We start from the raw sequence: 18,483 nt of genomic DNA on the forward strand, positions 1-18,483 counted from the left end.
CTCTTTGTTACTAGATGATTCTATGTTTTCTTACCATATTGAATAAAGCCTAAAATATTTTACTGAGTTGCTTGGGAAAACTTAACCTGCTATTTTCTGAAATTATACATACATTTGTGATATTCAGACTTTCTAAAAACTTCTGTGGAACTCTCTTTAAATGTTATTTAATAGACTAGTAGTAGAAAAAGGTGAAACCAAAGCTGCTTTATTTGCTTCAGGATCAGGGAACACTGCTCTGTTCTACATACCCTAATCCCCTACTCTCAGTCAAATACATTCCAGGGAGCAGTTTGAAATCCCTGATCTGGGCAAAATTATATTTCAAGTTCCATTTTCAGTTCATAGTGAAATTATCTAGGCTGGAGATATATCAGAGCTACATTTAATTTTTAATGCTTTGTTTAAGAACTAAGATTCTCTCATTTAGGTAGGTGCTTTGTTTCTAGGAATGTATCTATTTCTTCTAGGGTTTCCAGTTTCTTATTGTAGAGTACAGCCTCTTATACTCTTATGCTTTGTATTTCTATTATATCAGTTGTAATCTCTCCATTTTCATTTCTGATTTTACCTGAATTCTCTTTTTTCTTGGTGAATGTACCTTCTGGTTTGTCTGTTTTCTTTACATTCTCCAAAAAAAAAAAAAAGCTTTTGGTTTCATTGATTTCTTTTTTTTTTCTTTTTTGGTCTTTTAGTCTCTTATTTCATTTATTTTCACTGTCCTTCTACTAATTTTAGGCTTAGTTTGTTCTTCCTATACTTCCCTGAGGTATAAAGTTAGGTTGTTTGAGTTCTTTTCTTTCCCCTTAATGTAGGATTTTAATACTATAAACTTTCCTCTAAGAACTGCTTTGGCTGCATCCCAGAAGTTTTAGTAGGTTGTTTCTTTGTCTCAGGATATAGTTTTATTTTTATTTTTGGTTTCTCCTTTAACTTAAGACTTATTTTTTTTCTTTATAGAAGAATAATTTATATGCTTATGTAGCAATTGATAGTGTATTTTTAGCATGTTTGATGGTCTGTTATTTAACCCCAGGAGATTAGAAGCAGCGAGTAACTGGCAAGTAACAGCTTGAGACTAGGATCCTGCCAGAATGGAGGACTGGCAGCTGACAGCAAGGAATGAGGTGTTGAAAACAGAATGTAAACATTTTCTGACCAGTTAGTAGAAGGGCAAGCAAGCCTCTGCAGACCTTGAGAATTTCTTTCCTCTTAACTGATACTCGTGGTAATGTTTTTTGAGTCATTCAAGAAATGTTAGATTAGATTATTTATACTTCACTTTTTTAATGTACATTTTTACTTATGAGAAAATTATAGCTCAGAGAGTTAAGTAAGCAATACACAGTTTTATAGGTAATGAGCAATGGATTTAAACCTGTGTCTTAGAATATCTCTAAAAGTACCTGCTATTAGTCCCTGTAATATGTGTGGTTCATCCATACAGATTATTTTGAGTTCCATAGCAACCACCATGTGCTTTGAGTTACCCACTGTTATTTCTGTTTGAGGCCCAGAAAAATAGTTCAGATACGCTAGTGTAAATATTAAGTAGCAACACCAGGATTTTGTTACTATTAGTGTAAATTTTTTTCCTTGCCTGGAAAATGTACTAGAAAGAAGGATTTCCAGTACTTGAATAAATTAGGTTTTACATGGATAATTTTAGGCTTATTTAACTTTCTCCTTCAGTTTTTGTTTAGAGTTTAGGCTCTCACAGCCAAGCTTTTCCCATAGATTTCTCACAAAACTAAATAAATTAATGAGCTATGAAGAGTTTTGAGATGTTCTGTTGAAAGATAATAATAGTAAAAACTATTATGGAACATTCGCTACACACACCAGACCTTGTTGTAGCACTTCGTTGGCATTAACTAATTTAATCCCTTGCAATTACTTTATGAGGACTATGTTGTTCTGGCACTGTTTTACAATGAAGAAACTGAAGCACAGAGAGGGTATAAAATTTGGCCAAGGGTACCCCGTCCTTCTTGGAGTAGGAAAAGGCAACCCACTCCAGTATTCTTGCCTGGAAAATCCCATGGACAGAGGAGCCTGGCAAGCTACAGTCCATGGGGTCACAAAGAGTCAGAGCTGACTGACTGTGTGAGCACACACACCCCATCCTTCATGGCAATGCTGGGATTAAAATCCTGCTGTCTGGGAGCTCTAGAGTTCAGATACCTGTTTGTTACTCATACGTACTGCCTCCCCCTAAAAGAGCTTGAAGCACAAGTTTTCACACTCAAAGTAATAGTATATAGACTATGACTTCCCTGTCCTATTTCTTGTGGATGTGTTTTTTAAATTGAGACAAAGGACTGAAGAAAGGTACATGCAGCACTGAATCTGATTTATTTTGATGGTTCGTAGAATGAAATGACAAGCTGTAATTTTATATTTATCCACAAGATGGTGAAAGTCTCATTAGTTTTTAATTTCTTAAAACTCATATGAACTGTTAATTTATAATCTGCACTTGACGCTATTTGTTATAAGCACTTTCTTTTTACAGCCCATCTGCCAGTAAGGCCAAGATTAGAGCAGCTCACAGGAGAATCATGATTTTGAATCACCCAGATAAAGGTAGGTAAAATTCCTGTTTTTCACAATATGTGAATCAGAATATGGTCTGAATTTCTTTGTTTACTTAAACTCATTATAAATGATGGTAGTTGAAATGGAAACTTATGTGTCACACGTGTTGTGATTTTTCTTATAAATAAATGAGCCTTTAGATTGGAGTTCAGTGACTCACAGAAGTGATAGATTTATAGTTATCAGCTTTTGAGAACTTAGTTCCTGATTTCTATATGTAACTTATCTAACCCCTGTTTAAGTCTCCTAGCATTTTGATGGAAAAGAGAAAAGATGAATTGTGGACTCTCTGATTGTATAAACTGATTTGGGCATAATGAATTGTATTTGTTTAACCTTACACATAAAAGCACAAGATTTAGAGGATATTCTCTAAATCTCTGCATGTATATCACACATGATGCTGAGTTTCTTAATTTTATTTTGGAAGGCTCAGAGGCTGAGCCATTTGTTTTTCACTGGCCAGGTTTTTAATGTAAATTTATCTTACAGAAAGACAATTATTATAACTTTAACTACACTACAGCTGCTTGAGAGAGAAAGCCCATATGTTCATTACTGTTTCTGCTCTACAATAACAGATGGTGGAAAGTTACACTGTATTTTAGGAGTCAAAAGTGGGGGTGGCAGGTGAGGGGGGCAGAGAGTGCAGGGTTTCTTGTATCCTTACAGACTTTTAATTTTTGAATTATTTTGACAAAAGTTAAAAGCAAATTTTGGGTTCCTCTCCACCCTAACTGACTCCAAAATAAGGCATTCTTTTTTAGCTTTCTCACTTAATTGCTAACTATAAAAATTCTTTTCACTAAATATCATCTCCTTTGGTTTTTGCACTTGGTATTTCATGTGAATAAACCAGAAACTAAACTTTGAAAAGAGGTTTTGCTTAAAATTTCTAAACAGCTTCAACAGTTACTCAAAGATCCATTCAACTAATTTACTTTGCATTGTGGGCATTCAGAGTAATTGACTCAGAAACGAATGTGTTTTAAGGGCCTACTTGAAGCTTTCTGTCTCCTAAACATCTTCCATCCCTTCCAGGTCAAGAGTATGGCATTCTCTGATTGATTGCAGGGGGATCAAGCACTTATGTCTTTCAGATGATTGACAAGTTATTGATTGTGTCTACTGGCAAAGAATTAAGCTCTAAAATGTTTCTAAAAGAATATGTATTTTAAGATACTTTCAGTTAAAAAAAAAAAAGAATGTTTATGTTTGTTATGAGCCAGTAGTGGTTAAAGAATTATTTTATTTATTCTGAGATTGTATATTTATGAGAAGTGGGGCTATTGGCTCCCCATAATGTGCTTACTAATATCCTCCAGTATGGTGGCATTGTGGGAGGAAATGGATGCAGAAGTATTATTCCCCGACTTTTGCCTTCTAGCTAGCAGCATAGGCTTGAACATCCCTTAATCTCTCTAAATGTCAGTGTTATCATCTACAAAATGAATGGATTTTTCCCATGCCTTTTTTGGGTACATGATGTAATGTTTTTATGCTGTTGCTACTAAATTGCTTCAGTCGTGTCCGACTCTGTGCGACCCAATAGATGGCAGCCCACCAGGCTCCCCCGTCTCTGGGATTCTCCAGGAAAGAACACTGGAGTGGGTTGCCATTTCCTTCTCCAGTGCATGAAAGTGAAAAGTGAAAGTGAAGTCACTCAGTCGTGTCCAACTCTTCACGACCCCATGGACTGCAGCCTACCAGGCTCCTCTGTCCATGGGATTTTCCAGGCAAGAGTACTGGAGTGGGCTGCCATTGCCTTCTCCTAGTGTTTTTATATACCTGTTCAATTAATGAAGAACCCTATCTCTCTATTTGGATCACACTTTTAACTAATGAAAGATGCTTTTAATCAACAGTTGTCAATAACAGATGTGTTGACAACTGGAGACATCTTGTCTATACAGTTGCTCATTCATCCAACATTTTACAACATTTGAGTTTCAGAGAGTTCTTAGACTTCTTAAAACCCATCCATATATTCATAGTTAAGAATTCCTGCTCTAGTAAAAAGTATGATGATTTTAAGGAATATTGCAGCTACTTGAGGGAAAATAATTTATGTATGTTGGAGCTGGGAGATAATCATAAATCTGGAAACTGTCCCTTCATAGGAAATGTTGTTTTGTTTCATTTTTAAAGGGAAGAAGATAATGAATTTTGTTGTTGTTTATTTTTACAATGGTTTACATATTCTGATTTCTAACTCTACAGTAGTTTTTTGTTTTTTTCCAAGGAATATTTATTTATTTATTAGTCTGCACAGAATCTCAGTTGTGGCATATGGATCACAATTCCCTGACCAGGGAAGTGTGAGAATGGGCAGGCTTTTCCTGGTGGCTGAGACCGTAAAGAATCTGCCTACAGTGCAGGAGACCCGGGTTTGATCCCCGTTTCTTGTAGATCCTCTGGAGGAGGGAATGGCTTCCCACTCCAGTATTCTTGCCTAGAGAATCACATGGACAGAGGAGCCTGGTAGGCTACAGTCCATGGGGTCTCAAAGAGTTTGATAAACTGAGCAACTAAGCATGTGAGAATCTGCAACTCTCAATTTGCCTCCTCTGTTTACAACTCTTCACCATATTTGCTTTGGCCAGGTCACCCTTGAGTGTTATATAGGTGGTTAAAAAAATTTGACTTCTCTACCCAATGCTTCTGAAATTCATGAATCTTCTCCCTACCCCCCAAATGACTTTTCTCTTGGTTTTGCCACCAGCTGGTAAAACAAAAGCTAGAACTTCAAATGTGTGATCAATGATAATTTGTTACATATTTCATTATCACCTTGGGCAGAGAAAGTGACACCAGAAAAAAATAGGTGTGGAAATGAAGTAAATTTTTTGTAACCAGTTTTAAGTGAGCATTCAGATGTACTTTGGTAAAAAGTAAATTTTGCCTTTTCTTTGAGTGAAAAAAAGTTAATGCAGTAAAAATGTCTCAGATCTTTGATCTAATACCTTTAGAATACCTTTTAATTAGATTATAGTTTTAAAAATTACTGGAGAAAAAGATTAGTTGTTACGAAGTCAGTAGTAGTAGTGTTCGTCGCTAAGTTGTGTCCAACTCTTTGTGACCCCATGGACTGTAGCCCACCAGGCTCCTCTGTCCATGAAATTCTCCAGGCAAGAATACTAGAGTGGGTAGCCATACCCTCTTCCAGGGAATCTTCCTGACCCAGAGATCAAACCCGGTCTCCTCCATTGCAGGCAGACTCTTTACCATTTGAGCCACTAAGGAAGCCCATATGAAGTTGGTGAAAGTGAAAGTCACATCCGACTCTTTACGACCTCATGGACTGTAACCTCCCAGGCTCCTCTGTCCATGGAATTCTGCAGGCAAGAATACTGGAGTTGGTAGCCATTCCATTCTCCAAGGGATCTTCCCAACCCAGGGACTGAACCCAGGTCTTCCACATTGCAGGCAGATTCTTTACTGTCTTGAGGCATCGGGAAGCCCAAGACAACTGGAGTAAGTAGCCTATCCCTTCTCTAGGGCATCTTCCCGAAGCAGGGTCTCCTGCACTGCAGGCAGATTCTTTACCAGCTGAGCTACCAGGGAAGCCCCAGGTAACTTGAAATCAGTAGTTTGACATTAATGCCTAACAAAAGTACAAAGGAAAACAGACTAAGTTAACTTTGAAAAACTTTGGAACCTCTCATAGACTACCTAATCCATGCTTCTCAAAGTGTAGTTTGCCTGTTTGTTCCAGGCCAGTTTGTTAGCTGTGTGCAAGAAATAAAAAACTAAAACCAAAAGTAAGCCTTCAGACATCTTACCCATTTGACATTGTTATGACATCAAGTATGGGATAGCTTTGTGTTTTGTAAAATATTGGTCCACCACAGAGTAGAAGACAATTTTTTAAAGTGCTTCACCATGCAACATCACTTTGTCTGCCTCAACCTTAAAGAGATCACTATCTTAATGTATAATATCATAGGTTAGCTTTGTCTCTTTAATATCTAGTTGGGCTTCCCTGGTGGCTCAGATGGTAAAGCGTCTGCCTGCAACGCGGGAGACCCGGGTTCGTTTCCTGGGTCGGGAAGATCCCCTGGAGAAGGAAATGGCAATCCACTCCACCACTCTTGCCTGGAAAATCCCATGGATGGAGGAGTCTGGTAGGCTGCAGTCCATGGGGTCGCAAAGAGTCGGACACGACTGAGCGACTTCACTTACTTTACTATGTGCATCTGGCTGCTTTCGATCAACATTGTCCCTATGGGATTCATCCCTATTGTAATGTGGGGCAGTTGTTTGTTCATCCTCATTAATGTAGCAGCCTTAGCAAGGTATGTACTGTGGACCCCCAGGATTACTCTTTTAGGAATTTATTCTTCCCCTTTTGTTTTTCAGGCCTCCTTTGGGTATACAAAGTAATTATTTTTTGAATTCCATGTGGTGGCTGAGATGGTAAAGAATCTGCCTGCAATGCAGGAGACCTGGGTTGGCAGGATCCCCTGGAGAAGGAAATGGCAACCCATTCCAGTATTCTTACCTGGAGAATTCCATGGACAGAGGATCCTGGTAGGCTACAGTCCATGGCATCTCAAAGTCGGACCCAACTGAGAACTATCACACACACACACATGTATTTTGTAGGAAAGTAACAATTTTCAAACTCTTTGGTCTCAAATCAAAAAGTATATCAATAAAAATGATCAACTAGAGAGATCTATCAGAGAAAGCAGTGGCAGCCCATTCCAGTACGCTTGCCTGGAAAATCCCATGGACAGAGGAGCCTGCAGAGGCTGCAGTCGATGGGGTCACTACGAGTCAGACAGGACTGAGAGACTTCACTTTCCCTTTCATGCATTGGAGGAGGAAATGGTGACCCACTCTAGTGTTCTTGCCTGGAGAATCCCAGGGTCAGGGGAGCCTGATGGGCTGCCATCTATGGGGTCGCACAGAGTTGGACACAACTGAAGCATCCTAGCAGCAGCAGCAGCAGCAGAGAGATCTGTGAATTAGAAGAGATTCATTTTCTTCAGCTCCAAAATCACTGCAGATGGTGACTGCAACCATGAAATTAAAAGACGCTTGCTCCTTGGAAGAAAATCTATGACAAACCTAGACAGCATATTAAAATGCAGAGACATTACTTTGCCAACAAAGGTCTGTATAGTCAAAGCTATGGTTTTTCCAATAGTCATGTTTGGATGTGAGAGTTGGACCATAAAGAAGGTTGAGCACTGAAGAACTGATGCTTTCAAACTGTGGTATTGGAGAAGACTCTTGAGAGTCCCTTGGACTGCACCGAGGAAAAAACGTCATTCCTAAAGTAAATCAACTCTTAGTATTTATTGGAAGGACCGATGCTGAAGCTGAAACTCCAGTACTTTGGCCACCTGATGGGAAAAGCCAACTCATTGGAAAAGACCCTGATGCTGGGAAAGATAGAAGGCAGGAGGAGAAGGGGACGACAGAGGATGAGATGGTTGGATGACATCACCAACTCAGTGGATACGAATTTGAGCAAGCTCTGAGAGATGGTGAAGGACAGAGAAGCCTGGTATGCTGCAGTCCTTGGGGTCACAAAGAGTTGGACAGGACTGAACAACAACAAAATTTAAATTCAAAAAAGATAAATACAGTATTCTTTTAGGTCCCCAAAATCAACTGTATAAATATAGGAAAGAGATGTGGCAGTGTTTCACATGAAAGAGAGTCAATGGGTATTTTTTATCTCAAATATTTAACAATGTAAAAGTCACTAAAAATAAGTCAGTGTGTTCTTAAGCTGCATTAAAGGGCATACAGTATCTATATTATAAGACTGAATATTACCACAGCCTTCTGTACTTGTCACTCATTTATTCTAGTATTACTAGCCAGTAAGTTTTGGGGGGTAGTTAGGCAGTAAAGGCTAGTATGGAAAATGCCACATGATAAGGGCTTTTAATAAAATAAAACATAGTAGGCAGACGGATAGAGATCGGCATTTGGAGAGGAGAGAGTTGCAGTATTAGTGACAGTCATCCTAAAAATTCTCTCCAGGGAGATCACTGACTCAGTGGACACGAGTTTGAGTAAACTTCAGGATATGGTGATGAACAGGGAAGCCTGGTGTGCTGCAGTACATGGGTTGCACAGAGTCAGACATGCCCGAGCAACTGAACAATAAATTGGGACCTAGGCAGTGTTCTAGGCACTGGCACTTAGCAGTGGAAAAAGTGATGTTCAGGCAAAGCAGTAAAGGTAATCTGAGATAAAAAAAACTGTTGGACTACAGTTTCTTCTCAGAGGTACGCTGCTGCCGCTAAGTCGCTTCAGTCATGCCCGACTCTGTGCGACCCCAGAGACGGCAGCCCACCAGGCTCCCCCGTCCCTGGGATTCTCCAGGCAAGAACACTGGAGTGGGTTGCCATTTCCTTCTCCAATGCATGAAAGTGAAAAGTGAAAGGGAATTCCCTCAGTCTTTTACGACTCTTCGCGACCCCATGGACTGCAGCCCACCAGGCTCCTCCGTCCATGGGATTTTCCAGGCAAGAGTATTGGAGTGGGGTGCCATCGCCTTCTCAGGAGGTATTCTTGTATTGTGTAATAGGTAGAACCCTTCAGGACTTCCAACTCTAGGTTTCTGTGATTCTCTAATGATCTGATAAACTGAATCAGACTCAACATATTCTTCAGAGCCTTCTGTCTCTGTTTATTTTTTTAAATTATATTGCAGTATAATTCAAGTACCATATGATTCATCTACTTAAAGTGTACAGTTCACTCATCAGTCAGTTGCTCACTTGTGTTCGACTCTTTGTGACCCCATGAACCGCAGCACGCCAGGCCTCCCTGTCCTTCATCAATTCCCTTAGTTTACCCAAACCCATGTCCATCGAGTCGGTGATGCCATCCAGCCATCTCATCCTCTGTCGTCCCCTTCTCCTCCTGCCCTCAATATTTCCCGGCATCAGGGTCTTCTCAAATGAATCAGGTCTTCGCATCAGGTGGCCAAAGTATTGGAGTTTCGCTTCAGCAACAGTCCTTCCAATGAATATTCAGGGCTGATCTCCTTTAGGATGGACTGGTTGGATCTCCTTGCAGTCCAAGGGACTCTCAGGTCTTCTCCAACACCACAGTTCAAAAGCATCAATTCTGCAACACTCAGCTTGCTTTATAGTCCAACTCTCACATCCATACGTGACTACTGGACAAACCATAGCCTTGACTAGATGGACCTTTGTTGGCAAAGTAATGTCTCTGCTTTTTAATATGCTGCCTAGGTTGGTCATAGCTTTTCTTCCAAGGAGCAAGCGTCTTTTAATTTCATGGCTGCAGTCACCATCTGCAGTGATTTTGGAGCCTGAGAAAATAAAGTCTCTCACTGTTTCCCTACCTACTTCCCATGAAGTGATGGGACCAGATGCCATGATCTTCGTTTTCTGAATGTTGAGTTTTAAGCCAACTTTTTCACTCTCCTCTTTCACTTCCATCAAGAGGCTTTTTAGTTCCTCTTCGCTTTCTGCGGTAAGGGTGGTGTCCGAGGTTATTGACTTTTCTCCCGGCAGTTTTGATTCCAGCCTGTGCTTCTCGTTCACTAGTCTGGCGTGTATTTATGGAGGTGTGCACAGGGCACCCTTTAGCCCCGCCCTCACCCCGCCCCCCTCTCCTCAGTAAGAGGCGCATGCGCTTGTCCACGTGCCGGCGCCGCCACACTGACACCCTTTGCGTTATAATACATTTTCATTCTTTGAAGTGTGAGTCCTCTTACTTTATTCTTCTTTTGTAGGATTGTTTTGGGTATTCTGGGTTCACTGCAATTGTAGGTGAATTTTAGAATCAGCTTGTCAATTTTGGCAAAGTTGACTGGAATTATGATAGAGATTTTGTTGAATCTGTCAGTCAGCTTAGGGAATATTGCCTAAGGTCTTAATGTTAAATCTCCTTATCCAAGGACATGGGATGATTTTTCATTTACTTAGATCTTTAATTTCTTTCAATAATATTTTGTAGCTCCAAAGTGTTTTATTCTTTTTGATGCTGTTGTGAATAAAATTATGTTCTTTATTTTTGGATTGTTTAATGTGAATGTATAGGAATATCATTCATTTTTAAATATTTGTTTATATCCTTCAGTCTTGCTGCACTTGTTTATTCCAGTAGGTTTTGTTTTTTCGGTAGGTTCATTCGGATTTTCTAACTATAAGACTATGTCATCTGTGAATAGTTTTATTTCTTCCTTACCAATATGGATGCAATTCACTTCTTTTTCTTACCTATTTTTCCCTGACTAGAATCTCCAGTACAGTATTGAAAAGTTGTAAGAGGGGGCATTCTTGTCTTGTTTCTGATCTTATGGAAAAGCATCCAGTTGCCTAATAATGGGTATTAGGTGAAGTGTGGTATTAGCTGTGGGGTTTTCATAGATAACCTTTATCAGATTAGGAAGTTCCTTTCAAGTTATTGAGCCTTTTTATCATGAAATGACGTTAGCCTTTGTCAAGTGCTTTTTCTGCATCTATTCAGATTATTATGAGATTTCTGTTTTTTATTCTATTGATGTAATGAATTACATTAATTGATTTTTGGCTGTTAAACCAACCTCTCATCCCTGAGAAAAATACCACTTAGTCATGGTGCACAGATATTTTTAACATGTTGTTGGATTTAGTTTGCTAGCATTCTGTTGAGTCTTTTACATTCACGTTCATAAGAAATATTGATCTGTAGTTTTCTTGGGATGTCTTTGCTTGGCTTGGTATCAACATAATATGAGTCTTATAAAACGAGTTAGAAAATTGTTCCTTCCCCTTCCATAATCCATCTGCACCTGGGTTTTCTTTGCATAAATTTTTGATTAATGATTCAATTTCTTTACTTGTAACAGGTCTACCAGATTATTTGTTTTTTCTTGAGACAGTTTTAGTAATTTATGTCCTTTGAGGACTTTGTCTAATTTTGTAGTTTAGGTTATTGAGATTTTTTTCTTTTTTAATACAGACATTTACAGCTCTAATTGCCTTCTTAGCACTACTTAAATTGTATTCTGGTTCTGGTCTGGTCTGATTTCTGGTAGGGCCGAGTTCCAGTCCTCCCTTCTCTGGATGCCCGGGGAAAAGTCCCATAATGCCCGGGTATCTGTAGGTGGCAGGAGACGTCTGTAAGGCCACCCCTTTTACCCATCCCCCACCTCTTCCCCCTTCTTCTTTCAACCTGGCTTCCTTTCCCCTCTTGAAATCTTTGATGTTAGTACTTGGATCTGAAGTTCTGTTCTCTATAGAAGGTTTTCTGAGAGATGGTATTCTTGTATTCAAGGGCTTCCCTGGTGGTGCAGAGGTTAAAGCATCTGCCTGCAATGTGGGAGACCTGGGTTCGATCCCTGGGTCGGGAAGATCCCCTGGAGCAGGAAATGGCAACCCACTCCAGTATTCTTGCCTGGAGAATCCCATGGACGGAGGAGCTTGGTGGGCTACAGTCCATGGGTCACAAAGAGTCGGACAGGACTGAGCAACTTCACTTTCACTTTCCAATTTTCTCCTCGTCTTCGACTTTCAGCATTTTTTTTATGGTGTGTATATTAGGTCTTATTAGATTCATCCTACTTGGAGTTTGAGGTTCTTGGGTGTATAGGTTATTGTTTTTCAATAACCTTGGAAAGTTTTTAGCTACTGTTTCTTTAAAGACTTTTTTCTCTCCTTTCCTCTCCTGGCACTCCCATTTCATGTGATTTATGGATTTCACGATGTCCTACATTTCCCTGAGGCTCTGGTGGTTTTCTCCTTCATTCCCTTTTCTCTCTGATGTCAGCTTACATACTATCAGTCACTGGATCTTCAAGTTCACTAGTTCTGTCTCATGCCAGTTCAGATCTACTCTTGAGCCCTTCTAGTAATTTTTTTTAAAAACTTTTAGTTCTGTGAATGTATAATGTAAAATTTTAGTTCTGTAAATGTATAATGTAAACTTTCAGTTCTGTGAATGTATAATGTAAACTTTTAGTTCTGTGAATGTATAATGGATGCTTTGGAATCGTTTCCCATAAATCCAATGTTTGGTCACTCTCACGGGTAGTTTTGTGGCTTTTTTCATGATGTATACCTGGGTCGTACTGTCATACTTGCCTGTTCCTCCACATGCCTTAAAATACTTTTTTAGAAGCTGAATATATTAGATTATATATTATAGCAGCTCTTGTCCTCCACCCTTTCACTGATGATGAAGGCTTGTTATTGTTGTTTATTTTTTTAGTAACTGGCTGGATTCTTTTAGTAAAGTAGACTAAGGCCTTCTCAGAATGTCTCTCCTATATGGAACCACCATGCCTTGAGGACTAGGAAGAGTTTTCAAGGTCCCAGTACTTATTCTAAGGGAGCTAGGCCCAGGGTAGAGCTTCTGATCCACTTTCCTGTGCCTCAGCACCGGGCATCTGGGGGCCGGAAGAGAAATACACAGGTCCACCCAGCCCTCCCCAGAAAGAGTCCTCTGTGCAGGAGCTGGGGAGGGAGGGAGCCCTGTGTTCTGGCTGCAGCAGTCCAGTGTGGAGCCTCTGCCTTGCTGAGTGGAGAGGGGGAAAGGAACGAGCCATTTCCCACAGACTCCTGCCTCTCTCACTGAATTTTCATACTTTAATTCTTTTTTATTTTTGTTTTGAAGACCGTTTCTAGAGGCTTCCAGTGGTTGGGAGTTTATTATATAGTATTGACCAGTTGTACTGCAAAGTGGGTCAGTGGAACTCCTAATTCTGGAAGTCAGTCTCCTATATGCTGCTTTGTGATTTTAACATCTTTCTTTTAAGAAGGGTGGGTGAACTTTAAGAACCCTTCAAATCAGCAGATGGCAATGCTTCTTACTTCACTCTTACAGACTTGGAATGTAGAAATTAGTGTTTTAATCAGAGTTAAGTGTAAGTAAGTGTTAGTCGCTCAGTCGTGCCTGACTCTTTGCGACTCCATGGACTGCAGCCCACCAGGCCCCTCTGCCCATGAGATTTTCCAGGCAAGGATACTGGAGGGGGTTGCCATTTCCTTCTCCAGGGGATCTTCCCAACCCAGGGATCGAACCCGGGTTTCCTGCACTGCAGGCAGATTCTTTACCAACTGAGCTACAAGGGAAGCCTAAGGAATATGTAAATCTGTATAAAGAAGACCCAGGGATAAAAGGGAACTTAATCTTCACATTTGTGTAGTTTCTGTGAAACTCACATTAGTAATAAATTATACAGGCATATCTCAAAGATACTGGATTCAGTTCCAAACCACCCCAATAAAACAAATACTGCAATAAAGCAAGTCACACAGATATTTTGGTTTCCAAACACATAGAAAAATTATGTTTTTACTATACTGTTGTCTGTTAAGTGTGAAATAGCATTATGCTTAAAAAACAGTGTACACAATGGAATAATTTACTCAGTTATAAAAAAGAACACATTTGAGTCAGTTCTAATGAGGTGGATGAAACTGGAGCCTATTATACAGAGTGAAGTAAGTCAGAAAGAAAAGCACCAATACAGTATATTAATGCATATATATCATATTTAGAAAGATGATAATGACAACCCTATATGCGAGACAGCAAAAGAGACACAGATGTAAAGAACAGACTTTTGGACTCTGTGGGAGAAGGCGAAGGTTGGATGATTTGAGAGAATAGCTTTGAAACATGTATATTACCATTTGTGAAACAGATGACCAGTCCAAGTTCGATGCATGAAACAGGGCGCTCAGGGCTGGTGCACTGGGACAACCCAGAGGGATGGGGTGGGGAGGGAGGTGGGAGGGGGGTTTGGGATGGGGGATACATGTACACCCGTGGCTGATTGAATACATGGCGAAAACCACCACAATAAAGTAATTAGCCTCCAATTAAAATAAATAAATTGTAAAAAACAGTGTATATACATATTGTAATTAAAAAATAAACCTGCTATAAACATGGCACCAATAGACTTACTTGACACAGGGTTGACACAAACCTTCAATTTGTGAACAACTCAGCATCTGCAAAGTGCAGTAAAGCGAAGTCTGATCGGACAAGGTGTGCCTGTGCCTGGCCTTGCAGCAGCTGCTAATTGTGGGCTATTTGCTTATTTTCTCTCGTGCTGGTTAGGATTTTTTTTACCCAGATTTTTTGCAGATGTTTCTTTCTAAAGATGTTTATCCACTCCTAACACATTTGTTTGTTCTATTTTCTGTCTCTCTGGAGTGATTTTACTTTAGTGAGACTGGTCCTTGATGCAAGAAGATAAGGGAATGGTGATTCACCACTTCCTTCTCCCCATCAGGGACACATGTCTCAAGTCCCTGCTGTGCACTCAGCGAGATCTAAGGCATGATTGCTCTTCAAGGTATTTATTATCTAGTGTGTAGATAAGCATATATTAATACTTTAAAAGTAAACCACAAGGTGTGATTTTACAATCTTCCCAAGAAGGAAAGGGCTGCTCAGGTGGCACAGTGGTAAAGAACCCACCTGCTGATGCGGGAGACGAAAGAGATGCGAGTTTGATCCCTGGGTTGGGAAGATCCCCTGGAGGAGGGCATGGCAACCCACTCCACTATTCTTGCCTGGGGAATCCCATGGACTGAGGGGCCTGGTGGGCTATTGTCCATAGGGTCAGTCTCAAAGTGACTTAGCACACTCAAGAAGGAAGAGGACCCAGGATCGGGTTACAGGCTTGAAGAAAGTAGAAGAGGTTTACAACAACCAAATGTTTAACATGGTAGAAATTTAATAAACAAAGAATTACGTAAACAAAGTGAGAGATAGCATGGTATGGTAACCTTCCTGGGAGTCCTCACCCTACCTCATTTTAACTCTGTGGCTAGGGTTGGGCAAGTAACTAAACTTTGTGATTCAGTCTCTTTAGGTAAGGAAAATAAGAACTGAGCAACTACAAAGGGTAGTTGGATGAACCAAATGAAATAATATATTAGAATAATGCCTAGTTACTATCCTCATCACCATGGTCTTGATTACAGGTTTTCTGAGCCCCAGCGATTTTTGGATAGTATTAATTGGTAGTGTCATCAGACTTGACAGAGGTCAACATATCTCCAGTGTTAAAGTTTTAAAAACTTAAATATATCTTTATAAAAGTACACAGCTCATTAAATATACAGTTCAATGCATTATCATGAAGCGAATCCATTTACGTAGCCAGTACCCAGATTATGACAGAAAACAACAAAATTCTGTGAAGCAGTTATCCTTCACTTAAAAAATATATTAATGAAAAAAAAAAAAAAGAAAATTGCACAAAGCTTTCTCCTCATGTACATTTCCGGTCATTCCCCACTCACCAAAGATGACCACTGTTTTAGTTTTTATTGCCATAGATAAGCTTTGCCTGTTCTTGAACTTTATATATCATCTAAGCGTGTAGTCTTCTATGCTTTGTCTCTTCTCATTTTATTATCTTTGTGAAAGTCATTCATGCCGCAGTGAATCCTGTAGTCATTCATTCATTCTTTTTGCTGCATAGTATTTCATTGCATGAATATCCTGCGGTTTATCCATTTTTTCTTTGCAGTTTTTTTTCCTCTCTTTTGTTACCTGACTTTTGGGAACATCCTATACTCTTGTGTTCCATATATGAGTCCATTGTATTACATATATCTTTTCTCTTTGGCTTGTTTTTGCCTACCTTTACTGATGTTCATTCATTAATAGAAATTCTTAATACTGTTACAGATCAGTTATAGTTGAAACTTTACCTTTATAATTATTGCTTTTATTGTTTAGGAAATTTTTGCTTAAAGTCATGAAGTCAATTTCTAGAAACTTTATTATCTTACCTAGTTACATCTTAGAATGGAATTTTGTATATGGTGTGAGATAAGGGTAAAGTTTCAGTTATTTTTATATAGATATCCAAGTGGTCTGGCACTGTTTGTTGGAATTATTTCTCTATTTTCTTTCATCTTCCCTTGATTAATTTCTTGTCCCAATACCATAACGTTTTAATTATCTAGCTTTATAACAAATCTTCACTTCTGGTATATAAACTCTTTACATTTTTTGTTATTTAAGATTTGTGAGGGGTGGGTTATGTTTGGCCCTTTACATTTTAATGTAAGTTAGGAACTATCTCATCAATTTGCATATGCACATTCACAAAGTCACACACAGACCTCCTAGGATATGATTCAGTTCACTCCAGTTCAGTGCAGTTACTCAGTCCTGTCAACTCTTTGCGACCCCATGAATCACAGCATGCCAGGCCTCCTTGTCCATCACCAAGTCCTGGAGTTCACTCAGACTCATGCCCTTGAAGTCGGTGATACCATCTAGCCCTCTCATCCTCTGTCGTCCCCTTCTCCTCCTGCCCCCAATCGCTCCCAGCATCAGAGTCTTTTCCAATGAGTCAACTCTTCACATGAGGTGGCCAAAGTATTGGAGTTTCAGCTTCGGTATCAGTCCTTCCAATGAACACCCAGGACTGATCTCCTTTAGGATCTCCTTGCAGTCCAAGGGACTCTCAAGAGTCTTCCCCAACACCACAGTTCAAAAGCATCAATTATTTGGCGCTCAGCTTTCTTCACAGTCCAACTCTCACATCCATATATGACCCTGGAAAAACCATAGCCTTAACTAGATGGACCTTTGTTGGCAAGGTAGTGTCTCTGCTTTTTAATATGCTGTCTAGGTTGGGCATAACTTTCCTTCCAAGGAGTAAGCATCTTTTAATTTCATGGCTGCAGTCACCATCTGCAGTGATTTTGGAGCCCCCCAAAAAATAAAGTCTGACACTGTTTGCACTGTTTCCCCATCTATTTCCCATGAAGTGATGGGACCAGATGCCATGATCTTCTTTTTCTGAATGTTGAGCTTTAAGCCAACTTTTTCACTCTTCTCTCTCACTTTCATCAAGAGGCTTTTTAGTTCCTCTTCACTTTCTGCCATAAGGATGGTGTCATCTGCATATATGAAGTTATTGCTATTTCTCCCGGCAATCTTGATTCCAGCTTGTGCTTCTTCCAGCCCCACATTTCTCATGATGTACTCTGCATATAAGTTAAATAAGCAGGGTGACAATATATGATTGGGGTTGCTATAAATCTGTAAGTCAGTATGGAGCAAATTGACATCTTTATAATAGTGATTTTTCAAATCCATGAACAAGACATCCTTTCATTTATTTCAGTTTCATTCACTCAGTCATGTCTGACTCTTTGTGACCCCATTGACTGCAGCACACCAGGCTTCCCTGTCCATCATCAACTCCCAGAGCTTACTGAAACTCATGTCCATCGAATCAGTGATGCCATCTAGCCATCTCATCCTCGGTAGTCCCCTTTTCCTCCCGCCTTCAATCTTTCCCAGAGTCAGGGCCTTTTTGAATGAGTCAGTTCTTTGCATCAGGTGGCCAAAGTATTGGACTCTCAACTTCAGCATCAGTCCTTCCAAAGAAATCCCAGGGCTGATCTCCTTCAGAATGGACTGGTTGGATCTCCTTGCAGTCCAAGGGACTCTCAAGAGTCTTCTCCAACACCACAGTTCAAAAGCATCAGTTCTTAGGCACTCAGCTTTCTTTGTAGTCCAACTCTCACATCCATACATGACTACTGGAAAAACAATAGCTTTGACTTGACAGATCTTTGTTAGCAAAGTAATGTCTCTGCTTTTTAATATGCTCCCTAGGCTGGTCATAACTTTTCTTCCAACGAGTAAGCTTCTTTAATTTCATGGCTACAGTCACCATCTGCAGTGATTTTGGAGCCCCCCAAAATAAGGTCTCTCACTGTTTCTACTGTTTCCCCATCTATTTGCCTTGAAGTAATGGGACCAGATGCCATGATCTTAGTTTTCTCAATGTTGAATGTTAAGCCAACTTTTCACTCTTCTTTTCACTTTCATCAAGAGGCTCTTTAGGTCTTCTTCGCTTTCTGCCATAAGGGTGGTGTCATCTGCATATCTGGGGTTATTGATGTTTCTCCCAGCAAT

General features: G+C 39.8%; 1 protein-coding gene across 3 annotated transcripts in view; it reads left to right on the forward strand.

Annotated features, from left to right (window-relative positions):
- DNAJC15 (DnaJ heat shock protein family (Hsp40) member C15) overlaps positions 1–18,483 on the forward strand; it is an 80,284-nt gene that overhangs the window by 52,590 nt on the left and 9,211 nt on the right. For all 3 annotated transcript variants that reach the window (XM_069601251.1, XM_069601253.1, XM_069601252.1), the window contains exon 5: positions 2,516–2,586. In XM_069601251.1, the coding sequence (XP_069457352.1) occupies positions 2,516–2,586 (71 nt within the window). The remainder of the gene's footprint in view (positions 1–2,515; positions 2,587–18,483) is intronic.

This window comes from Ovis canadensis, chromosome 10, assembly GCF_042477335.2.
Source record: "Ovis canadensis isolate MfBH-ARS-UI-01 breed Bighorn chromosome 10, ARS-UI_OviCan_v2, whole genome shotgun sequence".
NCBI classification, from domain to species: domain Eukaryota; kingdom Metazoa; phylum Chordata; class Mammalia; order Artiodactyla; family Bovidae; genus Ovis; species Ovis canadensis.